This window comes from Rattus norvegicus, chromosome 4, assembly GCF_021556685.1.
Source record: "Rattus norvegicus strain SHRSP/BbbUtx chromosome 4, alternate assembly SHRSP_T2T, whole genome shotgun sequence".
NCBI classification, from domain to species: Eukaryota; Metazoa; Chordata; class Mammalia; order Rodentia; family Muridae; genus Rattus; species Rattus norvegicus.
Window position 1 is genome coordinate 181107437 of NC_141537.1, and position 22334 is coordinate 181129770.

Sequence of the window (22334 nt, forward strand, 5' to 3'; positions counted from 1 at the left end):
TTAGACTGTTTTTCCTTGTCCTCCGTGGTTGGTATGGTTGGCTGGAAGTGGTGTAGGGCTTTCTGCTGCCACAGCTTGCCCATTGCACTTGTAACCCTTTGATCAGAATTAGCCACATTGCATGCTGGGATGTGAATATCATCACCATATTGCTTTCTTTCCAGGTGCTGTGATAAACACCTTGTCAGAAGCAACTTAGAGGAGAAAGGTCTTGTCACTTGCAGTTCCAGGTTCCGCAGCAGGGAAGTGACAGTGGCTAGCGCGTGAAGGAATGGGTCACACAACATCCTTAATCAGGAACAGAGAACAGTGACTGGATGTGTGCTTGGACTCAGCCTGCTTTCTCCTTAGATTAGGATCCCAGCCTAGGGAATGGTACCACCCACAGTAGAACTTCCCATCTCTATCAGTGCAATCAGTGCAGCCCCCTCAGATAAGCCTGGCCAGCCTGATCTAGACAACCCTTCATTGAGACTCCTGTTTCCAAGTGATCCTGTATTATGTCAACAATATAGATTATTATATGAATTAATACAAAGGTAAGCATCACCGTCATTGTTACTTGACACGAACTCTAGGAAGTGATGATTTGGGGGCTATATGGATTTAGCTAAGCTGGAATAACACTTCCCAGATTTCCCTTGTTTGTAAGGCTGTCTATGTTAGGTTTGCAGAAGATGTTTTCATGAAGTTTGGATAATGGATGGCATGAAGTAGTGTGGCGACTTAGTTTGGAAGGAGCAGGTGACAGGTTTCATATAGTTCACCCTGGTCTCTTGGCTTATGTGCTGGCTGTGAGGCAGGAAGTGGCCTTCAACGTCTGCAGCCCCCAGTGGATACCCTCCTTTATTACTCTCTAGTCCTGGATGGACACATGTGCAGTTGGTGGGGAGGGTACCAGCTTCTTTTTCAGCCACCTGCACTGTGGACAACTCCAGTTTGCCTTCCTGGTTTGCAGCTTCTCCTGTATCTCCTCTGCTCAGTCCCTGGCTTTCTGGCCATCCACCAGCCCCCATCGAGTGACTCCTGTCTTGTGGCAGAAGCACCTGCATTTCCTAAGGCTTGTCATCCTCCTGGCGCCAGCTCTGATGTCTAAGCCATCCATAAATCTCTCAGCCATGCTAGCCACAGTAACTTCAACTCTCTGATAAAACAACAATTGATATTCATGCATCACACACCCCAGCCTTACTTTATCGTACAACGATCAAGGGATTTTATTTGTATGTAATGTCGAAAAGATGAGACCCCAAACACAACTCCTGTTGAAAGAGGCAAGGAAAAAGGTATCAATGTAGCAAAAGGAGGCTCTGATTGCCCCAAACGAAGACTGATTGAGAAAAATTAGCGCAAAGCCAAAGGCAGGCGTTAGAGAGCAGCTTCAGTAGCTTGGCTCTGTTACAAATTCAATGGGAAACTCCTGATGAAGACGCTGTACCGGAGAGATCCTAAGCTGGACCTGCCTGGAGCCCCTGTGAAGACAGAACAGGCTACGTAGAGTGACGCGTGTCTTTCATCCCAACACCCTGGAAGCAGAAGCAGGAGCGTCTCTGAGTTTGAAGTGAATTTCAGGCAAACAAGGGCTATGACATGAATCCCCTCCCACTCCTAACCCCGCCCCCTCCACCTCCCCACCCCCACCCCACCCGACCCCGCAAACTGAGGATTTCAGTCAAACCTGCTTCTCCTTGTCTCTCTGTTGTCTTTGCTGCCACAGAGTCTGTGTGATGCTGTGGCCCCTCCAGTGGGGTAGACAGAGGCTGTGGCCTGGGACTTGCCCATAGCCCCCTCTGCATGCAGAGTTTTTGCTGTGGGTGCCGATCACTCACGAAGGGGAACTCTCCTCTGCTCTCCCCGGAGCCATCTTTCCTCTGATTGGAGCAAATCAAAGCAGGCCTTGCCACGCTGCTTCAGGGACCAGAAAGAAATCTATCCGTGGGGACTGTCTTTGCTTCACATCACCCTGGTGGACTTCGGCTGCAGGAGGCTGAGTTTTGTTTTAAGATGGGCGGTTCTCAGCCTTCCTAATGCTGCCTGATACGGTTCCTCCCGCTGTGGTGGTGACCCCCGACCACAACATTATTTCCTTGCTGCTTTGTAGCTAGAACTGTGTCACTGTTGTGAACCATAATATGTCTTTTATGATGGTCTTGGGTGGCCCCCTGTGAAAGGGTCATTCAGCTCCCACATGGGTCGTGGCCCACAGGTTGAGAACCACTGTTCTAAGGGCACCATCCTTGGGGACAGCAGATATGGAGAAGCAGAGATTTGAAGATGGCGAAGGATCTGTGTCTGCACAGTGCTTCTGGGAATCTGAAGTGTAGATATGTTAGTGCGTATGAGCAAATGGGAGATTTGGTCAGTTCCGGACAGACCCTGGCCTTGCTGGCCTCTTTTGTGTGTCTTGGTCTTGCCGTGTAAAATAGCAATGACTATGGTACCTTTCATACCACAGGGATATCATCCAGAAACATGGTGGAGAATAAATAAGGCGCACACAAGATACAAATTCATTTTATTAACTTGTAAGTTATCCAGTCCTGACAGTGTGTTAAAAATCACCTTTTAAAAAGACCATGTAGACATTCTGTATTGCCAGAGGCCAGGGAATCCACTTGGTGAGGGGAGTCCCGGCACGGCCACCTCATTCATTAGTCAAAGCAGTCCTGAGGTGTATACCTGGGTCCTCTTCAGGGGTCTTGGCTTTCACAAGCACTTAGTTCCATTTGATCTCGGCATTGCCTTATACACAGGAGCCTTATACACAGGAGCCTTATACACAGGAGCTCTATCACGTGTTACTTCAGAGTGAGAACAGGGCCTCGGGTAGCCTCGAGCGTTTTCTGGAATCTGGAATTGGCTGTCAGAGTTTGAAAATGGAGAGCTTAGCATGGCTTACACAGCCTTCCCACCCCCTACTCAGGGCAGGAGCCTTAGAGTTTCATGCAGCTTAGGCCTTCACCTGGCTCCCAGGGCATCTGGTCTGGATTTCAGATGCCCGCTCCCTCCAGGGCTGTGTCTCATCGCACAGTAGTGTGTTTGGCAGGGTCTCCAGGCCAGAAGATTACAACTCTTGCAATAAAGCTTTAAAACAGCTGTCAGGGATGCGTCATCTTCTACACAGCATGGCTGTCTGCATGTTTAAGGGTTCTGAGCTGTGAGGTCATCGCTACTCTGCAGGAGTACTCTGATCTACTGGGTCCCAGGGACGGGCACTTGGCACTCCCTTCCCGATAGATAGCATCCTGGGAAGGGAAGTCCTGTCTTAGTCTTCATCAACTCCCAGGCCTCCATGCCCACATGTAGTCTCAGGGATGGAGTCACATTACAGTTTATCATTAAACAACTTTTAGAAGGCAGCCAGAAGTCCAAGCTGTGAGCCGGAAATAATGGGGATTGACACGATGTCAGTTCTGATTCAAATGAAGTAGCTTCCTGAAATTATCAACAGTCTCCCAAAATCGTGATCTCTATCCACAGGGAAAAGAAAATGGCAGATTCCTGAAAATAAGCCCTCGTGACAACTTTCTAAAGGGTAGAAATATCATCTCTGCATGCATATGATTGGTCAATATTATATCTCTAGACAGTGCAAGATCTCTAATTACAAACAATTATTTTAATTTAGAAAATGTCTTCGACTAAACTCTTGTGATGCAGAATGGAGCACACCTGGGAACAAACCCTTCTGTGAATTAAAAATATTATTCAGTGGGAACTGTGACTTTTAACCAATATGGATTTTAATAACCTAAAATTTAAAAAAGCCTTCCCTGGCATAGAAGTCAGAGGTGACTGTATTTTTAATATCACTATAAATGTGAGAATACAACTATATCAAACTTCAGTCAGCTACACCCGCTGCATTAGTAACCATACATAACAAGTATAAACTCTCACCTGACATCAAATTTCCTCATTTCTAACATCTTTATGAAGTCAGTGTCCTAGAAAGTGCCTTTGCTTTGGTTGATGTTTATAAAATTTCACTTTATAATCTTTCATCTTGTAGAGGGGAAAGAAAAAGTACAACTGAAAAAAATTAATTTTGACATAGTGAGAGTCTCATTAGGTGAAATCTTTTGGATAGTTCCCACAGGAGGAAGCCACGGTGTCGAACTGTGGGCTGCTGGCACAACGGATGGAGGGTTAGGTTACAGCAGACTGAAGCAGCTCCTATCCCTCTGATCGCCCAGCCTATTTTACTTTTACCAAATACCGTCGAAGTATCCATGGTCCTGAGCTTTAAAAATGGCTGCCGTGGCCTAATTTTGGTGATACCCTTCAAAAAAATGTTTGTGATTATAGTTTGAAGCTTTAGCAAAGAATTAAGGGTAACTGAAGACAGGTCTCTTACAAGAGTCGAGGGTCAGTGGTGCAGTGTTTTAGCCTAGAACACCTGAGGTCAAGGCACCAGCATCTTTCCACTTTAGGCTAAGGGGAGCAGGGCCCTGTCCAAGAGCACTTTGTAACTCTGGGTGGTCCTAGTGTGTGCAGCATTTAGTTAGAAAGTACATCTCGGTGGTTCCAAGGCTACACCCAAGAGAAGGTAAGCCATTTGAGTTTCTGCCTGTACAGTGGGTCTATACACACCCAGGATTTGACTTGTTTGTTTGTTTGTTTATTTTTAGAAGCCAACTGCTAAAACTGTATTGAAATGCCAGAAAGCTTTAAAACTTGCTGTAACAAACCCCATGTGGCCCTTGGTGGCTGAGAGTTTAAAGAATCTGGAGGCCAGAGAGGGTCTCTGTTTCAGAATGTAGTGTCTTGGCTGGTGGCCCCTCACCACCAGATGGTCTCACACTTACATGATCTGTCTGTCTCTGACACCTCAGACAGTCTCCAAAAGGAATCTCTCCTTCCAAGTTATTTTTTCCCTTGACAAAATCTGGTTGCATGAGTCAACATGAAAACAGTTTGGGGGAAGGAATTATGATCTGCCTACATTTTGAAAAGCTGTTACTCTAACAGCCTTAAATGTGCTGTTGAAATGTTGCATATTCTTACGTAGTCAATGCAATTCTTAGATTCCCCCCAACCCCCTCAGCTTCGGGGATCGCAAGCACTTGGGTCAAGCACCTCAAATATAAATCAACCTGCTTTTAAAGGCAAGGCCACCCGAGTAACGCTTCTCAGTGTTGGCTGTTACCCTCGAGTTTTTCTTTCAATGCCCACATACTTTAGTAGCATATACACTGGAAACGTTGTTTCCTGAGTGTTACAGACAAGCTTCTCTTCCCCAAGTCTTTAACATCTCAGCACATAGGCACCAGGCTTTGAGCAGTCTTAGCCAATTCTATGAAAGCTTTCTGTTGCACAGCCCTGTACAGAGCTCTGGACACAGCCACCCTGATCCAGTTATGTTTTGCAGTGGGTGGGGTGTGAACTCCAAAGCACTGAGGGGTAGTGCTCTGAGCCCGTCTCATGCCAAGAAGAAAATGTCCAGTTAACACGTAAGGTTCGGAAGTTTAACGACACCCTTTTCAATTCTCCTTTTTAATCTTTTAAATTTCTTAGACTTAGCCAGCAGAGTGTGGCTTCCTGTCTCGCTGACCCCAGTGCCACAGTTTGAAGAAAAAATTTCAACCAGCCACGATGGACACTGCAGTCAGTGTGTGAGACAAGTCCAAGGCCTATCGATCGAGCAGGGGGAGGTCTGCCGCTCCCCGATCAGACTCTCCCACCCCCTCCAGCCCCTCAGGCTGGCCGCTTCCTGCCACATGGAGAGGCTGTGCCCTATACTGTTTTGTTTTGTTTTTTTCCAAGCTTGAACCTTCTCAAGCGTGCAAACACAGTTACAGATTGTTCTGGGAGCTGAATGGCTCAGCACCTTGGCACTTGGTTGTTTTCAGCTTTTCAACAATAGCCACTGTTCGCTCCCCTCCATCTCCATCCCTCAGCGATGAGGCAGGCATCTGATGAAAGGCTGGTCATGGCGTGCCCCCATGGTGTCAGTGCGGTGGCATGTGATGGTTCACATGGGGTGTGTTTGATCCAAGGAAGCCCAGCCTTTGCTTGTTTTTCCTTTGTTCTGTCATCTGGGGAAAGAGAGAGAAGAGAGAGTGTGTGTGTTCAGCTGGTTTTCTTAATTCTTCCCCAGTGCCATCGGCCACTGAGGCTTTGTTTTCTATCCCAGGAGCCCACTGTCTGGTTCCACATATATTTACCACAAAAGGAGTTATTTCTGAAAATAAATCACCATAAATAGAGGTAACAAGGAAGAGCGACTCTAATCTCCGTGGTTAGGAAACAGATCTGTTGTGTTCTTATCGCCACTGCTGTAAGCATTTAATGGCTACCAGGGGTCTGGTGATACTCCTCTTTATGACTGCTAAAGGTATCATCTGACAGAGGGTTGGTCAGGACGCCACAGTGGCAGCCATTAGGAAATATACCTCCCTTTGCAACTAGCTTGGCTCTCCAATGCCTGGTAGGAAATAAGATCTATCACTGAGAGCAAAGAGCTCTCCCCTGGTTTCCACAGAGTGAGAAATACTTGCAGGGAGCTTGGAGGAGTCCCTGCTTGCTGAGATACCGCCACACAGCACAGTTGGGGAGGTTTCTTTCCTGGAGTTTCTGGGCCCGCTTCCCTCCCCCCGAGCTCACTGACCTGCTCCTTCAGCTCTGCCAGCTGCCCCGACAACTGTTTCACCAGACTCATAGTGGACTCCAGCTTCTCCTGCAGGTTCCGGATCTCATTTTGCTCACTGTCACCTTCATTGCTGACAAGTGACATGGCTCGCATCCGAGGAAACCAGTCTAAATTCTTCTCCTAGGAAGAAATAAACATGCAGGAATCAGGTAGTGAGTGTGAGAGGGAGCTGGAGGCCCTACAAAGAGTGGTTCCAGGTATTAGCGTTAGAATTTAAACCAGTGTCTCAATTAGGTGTGGTCGTGCACATCTGGAAGCAGGAGGACTACCTGGAGTTCAAGGGTAGTATGGGCTCTATAGTGAATTTCAGGCCAGCCTCAGCTACATAGCAGAACAGTCTCAAAGAGGGGGGAAAACCCCTCAAAACTGAAGTTCTCTGAGTATGTACACCAGAAGGTCCCTCTCTGGCTAGAGGCAGAAAGAGGCAGGATTGGAGTCAAAGGGTTAAGACTCTGGTCCTCATGGTCTCAGAAGGACCTTGTCAATGACGACTTCCTCCAGGGTCTCAGGTGGTCTCAGGGTCTCAGGTGGGAGCCACGGTACAGCCTGTGGGCATCCCGTGATTCTGATGGACGATGAGGTAGGGTCTGATGGTAGTAAGACTAGACTGAGCGTGTGTGTGTGAGAGTGTGTGTGTGAGAGTTGAGTGTGTGTGTGTGTGTGTGTGTGTGTGTGTGTGTGTGTGTGAAGCATGAACTGCTCTGAGCAGGAGGTTGGCAGAACAAAGGTTTCTGTCCAGCCATCCATGCTGGGCCTTGCTTACATCCCCTGCTGAGGTTCTTTACCAGCTTTGTGGCCTCTGCACCATGTGGGGAAGAGGGGAGCGGAAGGGCACAGCCTGCGGTTATCCTGTCTGTTCCCTCTGGAAGCACTATATCACTGGGGGTGACTTCCCCAGACGGCAATAGCTGGCACTGCTTCTGCTATTTTCTGGGCAGATTGGGTGTGTCCTCTGCCTGTGTTTCTCCTCCCTTGTGGTAGACACCCATATGTCTCAAACTCTGCCACTGTGGAACACCAGAGAGCCAGCCACAGTGTATAACTTACCATGCACTCTTCAATCTCCATTTACTGCAGGGTAAACTGTAATGTGTCCCCTATCTCCAGCAGGCTAATCACTCATGTCAGAGCTGGGGTCCTAAGCCTTTGCTCCACAGACCTGTTGGGTGTGCCCACCTACCTGCCTGCTTCTGAGTACTTTCCTCTGACGCCCCTGCAGGGAACTTCTTGCTTACAGTTCTTTCCCTCCCAGGTAAGTTGGGGGAGTGGCGGAGAAAACCTCTCCCCAACAGCTTCCAACCACAGGGCCATCTGAGCTACAGGGGGAAGGGTCTTTGCTTTACCATTTCTGTCCTGACCTTACTACTGGCCCTTGGCGTGTGTGTGTATGTGTGTGTGTGTGTGTGTGTGTGTGTGTGTGTATGCGTGTGCGTGTGCATGTGTGTATTTGTGTGTGTATTTGTGTGTGTGTATGCATGTGTGTGTGTGTGTGTGTGTGTGTGTGTGTATGCATGTGTGTGTGCGTTCAGTTCTTTCCTTTCACCAATTGGGCCCTGGGGATCAAACTCAGACTCTCAGCTTTGGCAGCAAGCACTCTGGCCCATTCATCCGTCTCTCTGGCCCAGGAAAATAGAGTTTGGGCTGAAATCTTCTAAAGATTTCATGTGCAACTACATGAGTGACGTTACTATCACAGACGGTGAAGGCAGTAACCTTAACATCATCCAATGTCTGCCACAGTGAAAACATCAGAATTTGCAGACTCTTGGGACATATCCTTTAGAGTCCCTGCCATCCAGAAAGTGACCAGCCAACATCTGAGATGACTGTGTAAGAGTGACACCCTTACCAGGCTTTAGAGGAGAATGGAGAGCAGAAAGGACTGCTAGAAACCTGCCTTCGCTAACAGGTTAACTTGTGATAATTCCTTCATGTCTGAGTCCCAGAATTCCCCAGCTCTTCTTGTATGTGTGTGTGTGTGTGTGTGTGTGTGTGTGTGTGTGTGTGTACGTGCGCTCGTGTGGTAAACAGATGGCCACCACTGGGGTCTTCCAGAGGAGAAGCTGTGTCTGTGACAGGAGATGGGATAGGAAAAGCTCAGGGGATTAAAATGAAGGCTTGCCGTATAACTCCATTCTTCTTCATATCTGATTAAGAGTGCACAACAAATCAGGGAAATGGCTAGGATTGAGACCATTAAGAGAAATAATCCAGATTCAAAGGTGAATATGGTGTGTTTTCTATCACAGGAAGAATCTAGAGTTAAGTTTAGATTCTTAGATATACACACACACATAGATGTGCATATACATAAAGGCAGAAAGGGGACCATGAGAAGGTGAAAAGAGAGATTAAGACAGGGTGGGGCTACAAGAAGGTAGAGGGCACATGTGTCTAGGAAGAAAGGCAGTTTTCCAGGGGCAGAAGTGTACATCAGTGGTGGGGTGCATAGGGTCAGAGGGTCCTAAATGGAGGGATAGCAAAAGCATCACTTCCGGGGTCAGAGGCAGAATGTCTTCAGCAGAGTATGCAGCTGGATCAGTCATGTTCAAAGCGGCCTGCTTTTCAGGAAACAGCAGCAGCTCTCTCTTTCTCAGCGATGATGCTGCTGGAGTTTGCTGGAGCTGCTGGACCACGGGACCCCCGTTCTCTGCTCTGCCTGCATTGGTCTCTTTGTTTACTCATTCCTTTCATAATTCCCGCTTGTGATCCCTGTGCCTGTGCTAGGCACCAGGAAACAATAGCAAGAAACACCAGCCCAGCCTCTCGCTCCTCTAAATCCCCAGCCAATCACAGATGACAAAGGCAAGGACAAGCTATGGCGGGAGGTGCCAGGGAGCAAAGCTGGTCTGTCCTTGCCCTCTGGGCTCCATTCTCTCTCTTTGCCCCCACTGGGTTTTCTGGCTGCTCTATTTGTTAGGTCTCCCTCCACAGGTAAGTCAACTGATCATATCTGAAGTGAAGGTACATGGGTAACTGCCAAGGTTTAAAAGTAAGAAATGCTGAGATCCTTGCCCCCATCCATAGGCAGGGAGTCTAGACTTTCATCCTCAATCCCACCCTCCCCTGCTGTACACACTTGGTCTTTTCTCTAGACAGGCACTAGATGTACACCGCCAACTCCTCCCATGACCTCAAGACTCACCCTTCCCTCCAAGGAGGGGCACTGCACCTACGCATGTAAATCTACCCACCCCTGCACGAGCCAGGAACATGGTGACATGCCCTGGCCTGCCTCCCCTCACCCATTCAAGGGATTCGAGACTATAGCCAACCCCACCAGGACCTATTGCCTGAAGAAAAGGTCTGACCCCTCATGCCGGAAGCTTAGCTGTGAGCAACTTCTAACTCTACAGAAAGTCTGCTCTGGGTTTAGAAACTTCCCCGAGCTTGGGGTGAGCCCCAACACTGGGCCCTGAGCCCCGGTAGAGCAGCTGGTCAATTATCTGACAGATTGGAGTAATAGGACCCAGCGCTTCAGCCACCCACTCAACACAAAAGGCCAGGTTTCTATAAACACTACCAACAACTTTACTCCAGATGCCTAGATCCCATTGCAAACATGAATAAACAAACAGCAAATTTCTACCAAAAAATAGTCCTCCCAGTGAGGACTAAAAGAGACCCAGGTTGAAATATTTTCAGCAAAATAATAGAATAAAAAATCCCCCAATTTAAGAAGAGACGTCTATCAAGGTCCAAGAGGCATACAGAACACCAAATAGACAGGGCCAGAAAAGAAATTCTCTATGCCACATAATAGTCAAAACAAAGAAAGGATATTGAAAATAACAAGAATAAAATTAAGGGGTTGGGGATTTAGCTCAGTGGTAGAGCACTTGCTTAGCAAGTACAAGGCCCTGGGTTCGGTCCCCAGCTCCGAAAAAAAGAAAAGAAAAGAATAAAATTAAGTCTTATATGGAAGCAAGACCACCAGAGTAACATTCATTTCCCAGTGGAGACTATGAAAGCCAGACGGGACTGGACCCATGCCCTAGAAGTTATAAAGCAGCTTGGAAGCCAACACAGACTACCACATCCAGCAAAACTATCAGATTTAATGTATGACCACCAACCCATCTCTGTAGGAGATACTGGAAAGAATACTCAGGTCTGAACAATAGGGTAAACCTGTGCAGAAAGGAACAAAAACATTGAATCAAAAGAGTTCTAAAAGATTAGCAAATGATCAAGAAAATAACAGAAATTAATATACACTGTTCAATGATAGCTCTTAATATTAACTGGAAATAATACAATTTATTTGGTCTCAACTCCCTGATAAACAGAAACAGAATAAAGGACTGGATCAGAAACGGGGATCCATCCTTTTGCTGTCTTCTGGGCAAGTGAGAGAGAGAGAGCACCTTAGAGACAGAGGATCCAAGTCAATGAGACCAAGAGTCATGCAGGTGCAGCCAGTCTTACATTTGGCAGAACAGACTTCAAAACTAATCCGAAGAGATACACAGGATTCTTTATTACAGAAAAGCCCCAACAGAGGATATTTCAGTCCTAAACATATGTGCACTAAATATCACAGCACCTAATTTCATAAAAGAAACACCACTGAACTTAAAAACAAATCAACTCCAGCACAGTGATGATGGGTAATTCAATACTCCACTCTAACACATGGTCATTTGCAAAAACTGTGAAGTTCAATCCCATCAAATAGTCCTAGCAGACATCTTCAGAGCACCCCATCTAAAAACTAATGTACATATTTTCTTCTCTGTAGCACACGGGAGTTTTACAAACTTTACAAAAAAGTCACAATGCAAGTCTCAGCAAATATAGGAAAATTAAAATTGCATCCTGAATTTTACCTGATCGCTATGGATATCAGCAACAATAAAAATGACAGAAATTAATGAACAACATGCTTCTGAATAAAAACTGGGTAAAGAATTCAAGAAGGAAATTTAAAAATTCTTAGAACTGAATAAAAATAAGAATCCAACATAGCAAAACCTATAGAACAAAATGAAAGCTACCACAGGAGGAAAGTTTACAACACGATGTGCTTGCATCAAAACATTAGAGATCCCAGGTTAACACCATAGTGATGCAACTGAAGGCCTCAGAATAAACAACCAGGAAGACTAGACTGGAAGAGACACTCAAACCACAGCTGAAATTAATGACAGAATGAAAGTAAATACAAAGATTGAATGAAACAGTCATTTGAGGAGATCGATAAACCTTTAGGCAAAGTAACCAAAAGAATTAGAGAGGATCCAAGTTAATTAGAGAAGAAACGGGAGGCACCATAACAGACATTGAAGAACTCCAGATACTTATTCACATTTAAAAATCTATATTCTACCAAACTGCAAAATGTAAAAGAAATGGATAAACTTCTAGATATACATGAGTTGCCAAATTTAAAGATGAATTAAATGATTTAAGTAGATTTGTAACATGCAATGAGATGTCAGTAACTAAAAATCTCCCAACTAAAAAGCCCAAGTCAGATGGAATCATTGCAGAAGTCTACTAGGCTGTCAAAGACATAAAAAGTCTCAATAAGATCCTTTCAAAAGTAATTTGAGAACACATCAGGAAGACTGTCCACCATGATGAAGTCAGTTTCACCCCAGAGACGCAGGGGTTCAATAACTGAACCGACACAAACAGCCACCACATGGTCATCTCTCTAGCTACAGAAAAGGTCTGTGACAAAAATCCAACATCCATTCACAATAAATCCTGGGGAGAGGAAGGACAGGGCATAAGCTCAACATAATAGAGGCAACGTACAGGAAGCCCTCAGACAACCTCTTCCTAAACAGAAAAACTCCAAATAGTTCCCCTAGAACCATGGACACAATGACAATCTCTTTGCCTACCCCATTTAAGTAGGCAAGTCTTGAGTAGTAAGACAAGTGAAGTTAAAGTGGATACAAATAAGAAAGGAGGAAGTCAAAGTATCTTTATTTGTAGATGATACATTCTACTATGTAAAACTTTCCGAATGATGACTGCTACACCTGAGAAATACTTCAGCACAGTAACAAATCAGTAAAAAAGAACTCAGCCCTTGTATATACAGACAACAAACACACTGGAGAGAAATAAAGGCGTACCATTCACAATAGCCTCAGGAGAAATAAAATATCTAGAATAAGTCTAACAAAGAAATGAAAGATATGTACAACAAAAGTCTTTTAAGAGAATGAAAAAAGTCAATTGAACAAGAGACCAGAAGAAGCAAAACCTCCCATGTGTATATATTGGTGAGATGAGTGTTATGATCGTGACTTCCTTAGCAAAGCAGTTCACAGATTTAATGCGATCTCCACCAAAACTCCAACAAAAGCAAGGTGGTCCTGGCACAAAGACAAGACTCGTGGATCAAAGGAATAGAATTGAGGACTTATGTGGAAACTCACACTCCTACCTCCACCCAGCTTTTGACAGAGAAGACAACAAATACCTTTTGGAGAGAAGGCAGCATCTTGACCAAGTGTTGCTTGTCAAACTGGATGACCACAGAGGAGGACTCAAATACGACCCATATCTTTCATCCTGTATAAAACTCTACTCCAAAGGGATTAAGGATGTCAACACATGACCAGATACCCTAAATCTGACAGGACCAAGGAGGGACTAGGCTGAACTCATTGGTTTAAGAACAAACGTTTTGAGTAGCATCTTGATAGTAAGAGGCTTTAATACCAATAATTAATAAATTGAACCTTACAAAAACTTCTGTACAGCCAAGGGTTCCATCACCCAACTGAGGAGGCAGTATGTAGACTAGAATTTTTCTTTTACCAGTTATATCTTTGAAGGAGTGTTAATATCTAGAGTATATAAGTAACTCAAAATTAAACATCAAGAAAACCTAAACAGCACAAAACTAAACAGAGTTCAGGGGGAAAAACATACAAACAGCTGAGAAACATTTAAAAAGGTTCAGTATTCATAGCCATCAAGGAAATGCAAATTAAAACTACTTAGAGGTCTCATCTAAGCCCAGTCAGAATGGCTAAGGTCAAGAAACAAATGGTGACAAATGCGGCCTGGGGACACTCATTGTCTACTGGACACTCATAAAATTAAATTTTAAAAGGCTTTTAAAAATCAATGCAGAAAGTGTTCTTTTCATGAAAATAACCTTAAATGTAAGTATTGCACATGCTTTTAGGTTCTCGTGTTCCATTTTCTGTTGAAAGCAGTCTCTCTCTCAGTCTGTCTGTCTCTGTCTCTGTCTCTGTCTCTCTCCTTTTCAGTAAGGAAGTTTCCTTTTCTCTGAGGGGGAGGGGTAGGTGGAGCAGCTACCTTACCCTAAGCCAGAAGGGCAGACATGATGCATCCAGCAGGGTTCACCTGCACAACTTCCTCACCCTGCTGGCCCGGGCTTCGCTCCGGGCTAACACAGTGGTCTGATTTCACTTTACACGGCAGATCTTGTGGTCAAGCACATGGCTATTAGATTCCCAGGCTGATGTTGGTTAGTCAACATGATATCATTTCCTCGTTTCAGCGGAACTGCATACATGTGACCACAGGGTAGCCTAAAGCCAGGGAGGGAGATTAGCTGCCAGACTCCTAGGCTGCAGGGCTGATCCTTCCTAATAACTCAGTGAGGTGCAGGTCTTCTAGAGGTTTCTAAAATGTAAGACTCATAGATGAACTTAGCGCTCCTGACACGTTCATTTAGGACCTGTAATCCTCTTGCCTGGGCCAATTTTTATAATAGTATGTTTGTCTGGGAGACTGCAGGAGCAATAGACAGAAGTCAAGAAGATCTTTCAGAGTTCTTTTAATGGTAGGTCACCGTGACCCATTGATGTCTATAGCTGTTCAGTCATGGACTGTTAGGGTCACTTAGAGACCCTATGTGGTGTTGACATTTGGTGTTTTCAAGTGATGCTTCATTCCTGGAGCAGAGGTAGCCCTGTGCAATGGAAGGGCACCAATCAGAGAGATGGGACACCTGGACTGTGACTTTATCAAAACTAAAAGTGTCTACTATATGGGGCAGATGGGTACTTCACTCTCCATGTCTCAGTTTGCTTCTCTGTGAAACAAAAATGTCTTCCTAGGTGTATCCATACCTTCCCTGCCTGGCATGTTGTGAACTGTGAATACGAGGTAAAGCTTTAAAATCCAAGTTGCTGCAAACAGACCTGTCACAGGAGCAAACTTGCAGAGTTAAGGCTGGAAGCAGCCTTGAGTCATGGAACCCACACCAGCACGCGCGTGTGCAGGTTTTGCTACATCAGAGTGAGGTGAAGGGATAATGAGGCTGGGTTGGGCCAAACAAACATTTAGAATGTCTTTTTAAAAAGCTATTAGCATTTATGAAACATCAACTGTATGTATGTAAGCTGGAGAAACATGAAATTCTGACCCTTCTGTAACAGAGCAACAGATCCCACCTTGCCTTCTGGGTGCCTGGTATTTAGTCCTGTTGTGGCTGATACCCACAATTCCACAGAACAAGGTGGCTATGATCTTATTCTGAGGCCTGCAACATGAGGCAAGCTTGCTTACTTGCCCAAGGCCACAGAACGGTGAGTGGGAGTCCCTCTGCGTTTCCTGAACTGCTTGCTCTCCATGTCTGATGGACACGCTGGCACTTGGCTGCTACAGAAGCTGAGGTACAAGGACTGCAGGTTTGAGGCCTGGCCCAGCTACAGAGTGAGCTCAACCCAGAAACTTGGTGAGACTAAAGAGAAGAAAACTGGGGGTGGCTTTATTTCTAGGTGCTTACCAATGTGCCTAAGGCCCTAGTCCTCAGCTCCAAAAAGCTCAGCTTCTAAACTTACTGGGAAAGCCAAACAACACAAGGATGATTACAACTGGAATCTCTTGGGTTACTTGCCCAGGGTATGCTAAAGGTTCATTTGATCAGGAACACACATCCTGTCAGTATTGAGTCACAGATCCACATATAGATGAGGAAGGAAAATGCCAGAGGTTTGGTGGAATTTGGTAGAGGGTTTTCAAATATCACTACTGACAGGCAGCACACAGAATGCACTCTGTTCTACATCTGATAGCCCCTCACCCAGCTTCTGCTCCCCAAGGCTGTGTGCTGCGGGGCTCTCAGGACACCATTTTTTTTTGGTTGCCATCCTAAACTGATCTCTAGATCTTCCTAGAGTTTTCCACCATAAAATTCATTTGCAAAGCCTCCTGGTACCACAGTACCACAGTTACAAGTGAAGTGTCTGATGGACGCATGAGTCCCTAGGCCACGTGGTTTGAGCGGTGAACTCAGCTCCCTCGGGTGACAAGTGGCAGCTGTTGTGAGATGAGAAGTGAGGTGACTCCCAGGAGGGGAAGAGGGGAAACTTCAAAGGATGAAGCCACACTTTGGACTTGGCTGAGTACCAGTGAGAGAGAATGGAGATTGTGTGTGCCTTTCCAGAAGCAGGAGGCTGTCTATGAATACTGAATGGTCTCAAGCTGAGTGTAACCTTAATATGCACATCACAGGAAACATCAGGCTTTGGAGGGCGGGAATCAGAGCCTTCTCCACAGTGCAGTTTCATGCATGTGCAACTGGGAAGCCGCCACTCATTAGCTGATAGGCTTTGCCGTTCCGATTTTGGTGCAGTTTGGTGAAAAAGCTTTACATGTTTAAGTTAAGACCACTTGAGTTTCACATACTCGACATACTTCCATGTTTGTTTGTTTTTAAAGAATTTCACAGATCCGTTGATGTTCTGGAAGGTTACAAGATACTTTGCAAGTCAAAACCCAAGCACTTTCTATATAGAAAACTTGCTTCTGAGATAGAACACAGCTAGTCAGATGCAATCTTACGATGCTTTGCTTTTATTGGCTGTTGGACACAGGTACTCAGTCTCGGTAGGAACATGGAGCCTGCCTGAGAGGTTTAACATGTGGACCAACTGTTTACCTGCTTCCAATTGAAGTCTGGCCTATTGCCTCTTCAGTAAACCTGCATCATCTTCAGGGTTGACATGTATATATACACCTTACAGTTGTCACAGGGGCACTGCCACTTTCTAAACACACGACTTCATCATTTTGCTGAAGTTTATCCATGTTTCACTCCCAGGCCAGCTCCCCCTCCAGTCCACCCTTTGAAGCTTGGCACTGTCATGCAATAAACAATTTGATGGGACTTTTTTTTCCATGTTCCTATAACAATAGCCCCAAATTTACAATTACCCAGGTGACAGGGGTGAATTTGCTCTCAGGAGCCCCAGGATTAGACCTGGGTTTATCCTAATGAGCTGACTCAAGGAAGGTTCATTCCTAGGAAGACAAAGCACACATGATCCCAGAGGCAGATTTCGAGACAACCCAATCTCTGGGCTAATCATTGAGTTCAGTCCTGTGGCTAATGATCCAAGCAGGTCTAAGTACAAACACTGGTGAAACTGTGTGCTAGTTGATGAAGGGTAAGATGCAGGGTCGGATGCCCTGTGCTTCCTCAGACTGCACCTATGCGTGCTTCTGTGTGGCTTCCCTTCTCAATTTTATCCTTTATGACACAAAGGTACAGTCACTTGTCAGAATAGTACATTTCAAGTTCTTTGAGTAGTTACAGCAAATTACTGAATTTGACCGAATGGAGGTAGCCCCAAAATTTTATAGTCAGCCATTTTGAAGGTAGGGAGCCTGGGAACCCTTAAGGAATGGCTTGAGTTGGATGTCTTGCTGGGGGTCCTCCCCCTGCGACTTGTGGAGTTTGTATTACCTAGAGATGGCTGTGGCCAAAGCAAACCACAATTCACAAGTTGGGGTAGAAACTGGCCTTTCGGGGTTTAAGTAGTCACCAGAACACCAGCTCTGACTGTGCCTCACTGGCATGAGGGAAAGAGCCTCTGTGGGAGAGGTGATAGAGAAGTGGAAGGCAGGTGGTTCCGGTCCCAGAGTTAGCTGGACACTTGCTTGGCCTGTGGTTGCTGGTCTGAGAGCCATAGATAGGAGCTAATAAATGACAGTATTGCAGAGAGCCACAGAGGATGGGACACATGCAGCTGGAGCTACTATAGCTCAGATGTGATCCCACAAGGCAGAGAGGTTTGCCTTGGGCAGTGCTCCCTGGAGAAGTGCTTTTTATTTTATTTTCTTCTTGGATCCTGAACCAGAACAAGATGCTGTTGGGTCATGGGCTCACTGAGGTCTCTTGCATCCTCACCTACTCTGCCTGACAAGTTTAGACCAATTGGATTCCATCTATCAGCCTGCCAGAGCTTTGAGGAGCAAACCAGTTATCCATGTGTGCCCGGCCCATTTCCTTGTCAGGACTGAATTTTCCGTATTATATACATTGACCATGCTGGTACTCTAAAATTAAAGCACTAGTAGGTGCTCGCACAGGCACATGCATCACACACACACACACACACACACACACACACACACACACACACACACATACACAGAGAGAGAGAGAGAGAGACAGAGACAGAGACACAGAGAGACATACAGAGAGAGAAAGAGAGACACACAGAGACAGAAAGAGACAGAGAGAGGGGGAGGCAGACAGACAGACAGATAGTATATATCTTTATCTCTCATTCTTTCTGTAGAGAGACAGGGAGGCAGATGACCTGCCGGCTCCGTCCTTGCCTTCCTCCCATTTTAGCCATGACCTGTCCCATATTTACAGTGACCAAGGCAAAAGCCACAGCCCCTAGATGGAGGGCTCTCTGGTTGCAGAGCTAAGAAAGCTGGCAGTGGCTGGAGAGGCAGGCACCCCTCTAGGAGTGTTCGATCCTTTCCACAGTAGCTAGACGACACCCAGCTTGCCAGCTTCCTACCATGATTTAAGAACATGCTGGATGGAGCCAATGTGGGGGCCGGGAGGAGGAAGCGTGTGTTCGCACTCTGCTTCTGGTGGGTGGGAGGAGGAGTGGGCAGAGTTGGGGCAGGCAGTCCACGAATGTCATGTGGCACCATATGGTCATGGCAAAGTACCCAGCGAGTGGGAGGTATGCTCTGTCACTGCCTCATGGGATTATGACGCTCCCTGAGTTAACACATTTTTAGAGACATGAACAAGGAGTCACCCTGATATGCACTTTGCGATTTCCCCATGTCACTTGCAACTTGGGACTTTCAGAGGGTTCGCTGTCCACCTGGCTCTACCCTCTGGTAGCTAATTCAGGATGAGACCAGTCATTTCTTCTGTGTCCCCTAAATAGCTTTTTGGGTTATTTTGTTTTGTTTTGTTTAAAAAAACACCAAAAAAAACCATATACAGTTTTGAAAACAAATTCCTTATTGCCACACTTTCAAAATCTATTCTTGAGAAAGCTACCATGGGGCGTGAGGGTTCTATTTATGTCCCCATTCTTCATGAGGAAAGAGGGCTCTCTTAACAGTCAGCCAGGCCTGACCTATTCACATATTGGGGCCACTGCTTTAGAAGGAATGCAGAGGCTTTGTTCCAGGGCACACATAATGGGGATCCCCCTGTGCTTCCTCTGGCTCACGACACTCATAGTTCTCAAAGAGCTACTTGCAGACACGAGTTAGATGAGTCTGATCTGGGAGAGGATTCCAGTCCCACAGGGAAGAACTCAGGAAGCTCAGACCTCAGAGTCACGTGTGGCTCTGCCACGGCGTCACACTTGGAAATTGGATGCTAGGAGATGTCTGCACTTTGGCCCAGTTTGTGGCTTCTGTGTGAAGATTGTGAGTGCATAGCTGCTTCTAAGCTGACGGGGCTCTTTAGTGGCCTCACAAATAGGATTTATTAGAATCTAGGATTTATCAGCAGAATGGAAAATGGATTGTGTCGCCAGTGTTAGCAGCCAAGACTTCCCAGGCCATGTGGACCTCACTTTCTCTTCTGCTCTCCAGCCAGACTCACTGGGCAGACTCGGGCACTTCTCTGGCTCCATTTTATTGGAACTGGCCCTGTCTTGTGTGTGTGATCACCATTAATATTTTATAGAAAGACATTGTAATTAGCACTTTAAAGTTAAGAGCACTTGCTGATCTTCCAGGGGACCTGGTTCAGTTCCCAGGTGCTCATTTGGTGGCTAAAAAACATCTGCAACTCCGGCTCCTGTGGATCTGACGCCCTCTCCTGGCTTCCTGGGCACCAGGCACACAAGTAATGCACAGACATACATACAGAGAAAACATCCATACACGTAGAATGAATCTTTAATGTTTCAGGTTTTCTTTCTTCCTTTCTTTATAATTAGCATGCTTATTTATCCTAGACGGTGCCATGAACAATGCTACGTTTAGCTGTGTTGGACATTGGGTAGATGAGTTAAGGTCCTCTTGTCTGCTCAGCATCATCTGAGAGAAGGCTATGGCTTGGTCCTTGGTCTGCTCAGCATCCTCTAAGGGAAGGCCATGGCTTGGTCCCTTGTCAGAGCTTAATGGATCCTATTGCACACAGATCTTCTCGTCTCCACTCTTCAGGATAACCTTTCACTCCCACTTTGCCCCGTGGCCTCCTAATTCCTTTTCAGTTCCCATGAAGATCTGCAGAGGACCTGGTGATGCAGCACACACCCAGCCTGTCTTCATGTAACCGACACATGGTGGTTAACTCGTTCAGGAACAATGGTAACTTAGTCATGAGACCTAAGATATAGGGACATTTAGGGCAGCATGATAAAAAGTCTCTTCCTTTCTCCTTCCAGTTCCCCTTTTCTTCTCCTTTCTCTTCCCCTTTCCTTCCTTCCTTCCTGTGTACTCTGGGGCTCAAACCTATGGCCTCTTACACACTCAGCAAGTGTTCTACTGAACCACTCCCATTATGGGATCCTTTGAGTGACAGATTCATTAGACGCACTGAAAGGGGAATTTGCCTTGCAAAAACAAACTACACATACATGCAATATTTTAATAAGACCAGTGTGTAAAGCAGAACAATTTTAATGTGCACCATCAGGTTAAGCAATAAAGTTAGAAAGACCTTACCTACATAGACTTCCATTTTCTGCAAAGCAGGGTTTCACAGGGCACACACAGTTGATGCCACATACAGTATAAACCTGCTATTTACCAAACCCACTTGAAACAGAACCTCCTGTCCCTCCTGTTATCCTCCTGTTTGCCTTGGTTGCAGCCTATTGTATAGGATCCCAGTGTGTTGTGATGGCTGCAGGAAAGAACGTGACCTTATTTACCGTTGTTCCAGAGCAGGCGCCCAACGTAATACGGGCCACATGGTTGGTAACAAGTGACTGAAGGGAACAGGTCACATGACAAGGCCACAGCCGGTTCAGTGATTCCCAGTAATCTCAGAACTAGTACTCGGTATAGCCCAGATGCACGGCACCCTGGCCTTGTCCACTTGCTAGCAGGAACCTGTGCCGAATGACAAGGTCACAGCAACCCATCCCCGTCTGCTCCACTAAACACGCAATTCACACAGCCAGTTAGCTCTGGCTCCCAACCCCTGCTCATTAAGCAACTGTCTGGATGTATCCCTGGCCCCTCAGAGGGGGAACATACAATGGCTGGCTGTGTACTAGCTGGAAATGATCGTTTGCTTTGCTGAATCAAGGACGTATTACAGGCTGCCTTCCAAGTCTGGCTAGGGGACGCCTATCCATTTCATTCTGGGTGCCCGATAGCATCTAGGATCAGAGCTGGCAAGGGCTGGCGCAAGGTCTGCACTTTGTCACCTGAGAGAGACTGGCGTGGTGCTGTTCCAGAGAGACCATCTGTCCCTTTGCGTGGCGGCCTCCCTGGGTGGTACCTGGGTATCACTGTGTTCTATTTTTAGCAGGGCAGTGTTCTGACTACAGTTACCTGGTGCCGTTCGGGAGTGATAGATGGTAGGAGAATGAATTGTGAGCTGAGGCACACAGAGATCAGCTTCAGTGTGAGCACGAGTACACACCATGGCTTTACCTCAGGGCTCTCTGACTAGGTTCACAGGGCTCTTTTGAAGCCCGCCAAACCGTCTTCATGCCAGTGAGGAGCCCAGAACGACACCACTGCTACAAAAAGATGAGACACAACTGGGAGCTTAACGTGCCAAAGCATGGATCGCTAGGAATCTTTTTACTTCTACAGGACACTGAATACCCCTGCATGCCGAGACTTTTTGTCACCAGAACACCAGCTCTGACTGTGCCTCACTGGCATGAGGGAAAGAGCCTCTGTGGGAGAGCCAGACAAAAAGTGAATGTGCTAATGTGTAAATGAGAATGAATAAAAATGTAAATGTATGAATGTCTATGTGTCTGTACATGTTTGCCTGTATAAAGCATTAATTCTTTTCCTTTCCTTTCTCTCTGGCTAACAAAGAGTTAACCAGCCTAGCCAGAGAGGCTTCTGGCTGTCTGATCAGAGAAGGAGGTGATAGTAATAATTTTATTTTTACTAAATCCCCCGCTGCTAGGCAATAAGTGTTAGTCACCCAAGCCAATGGTTTTTAACCATAGAATAAGCAAGAAAGTCTTTAGGATTGTTATAAGTTATCAGCAGACATTCAGTATAGTTAGAGAGCTAGAAGGCCAGAGACCATCAGTCTTTAAAGCTCTATCAGATACTGTGTCCCGGCTTCAAACCATTCCAGGCTGGGCTAGTTCCTGGCATATGGGACATCTTTTTAAAGGTCACCAGAAGAGAATCCACTTTATTACCAGACAAATGCTCTCCTGTTGCTGACTGCATGTTTTCAGTGGTAATGTAGCAATATTCTTATTTTCCTACCACCTTGTAAAACAGTGTAGCCCACTACTTGATCCCTTTGAAGACTTAAAAAACC

General features: G+C 46.0%; 1 protein-coding gene across 2 annotated transcripts in view; it reads right to left on the reverse strand.

Annotated features, from left to right (window-relative positions):
• Positions 1–2498: 2498 nt before the first annotated feature.
• Positions 2499–22334, reverse strand: part of Itpr2 (inositol 1,4,5-trisphosphate receptor, type 2) — a 377779-nt gene continuing 357943 nt past the window's right edge. The window contains exons 44-45 of one of the 2 annotated variants that reach the window (XM_087659437.1): positions 6611–6772; positions 2499–6038 (exon numbers count right to left, since the gene is read on the reverse strand). In XM_087659437.1, the coding sequence (XP_087515563.1) occupies positions 5952–6038; positions 6611–6772 (249 nt within the window). In that variant the 3' untranslated portion in view covers positions 2499–5951. 2 annotated transcript variants of the gene reach the window in all.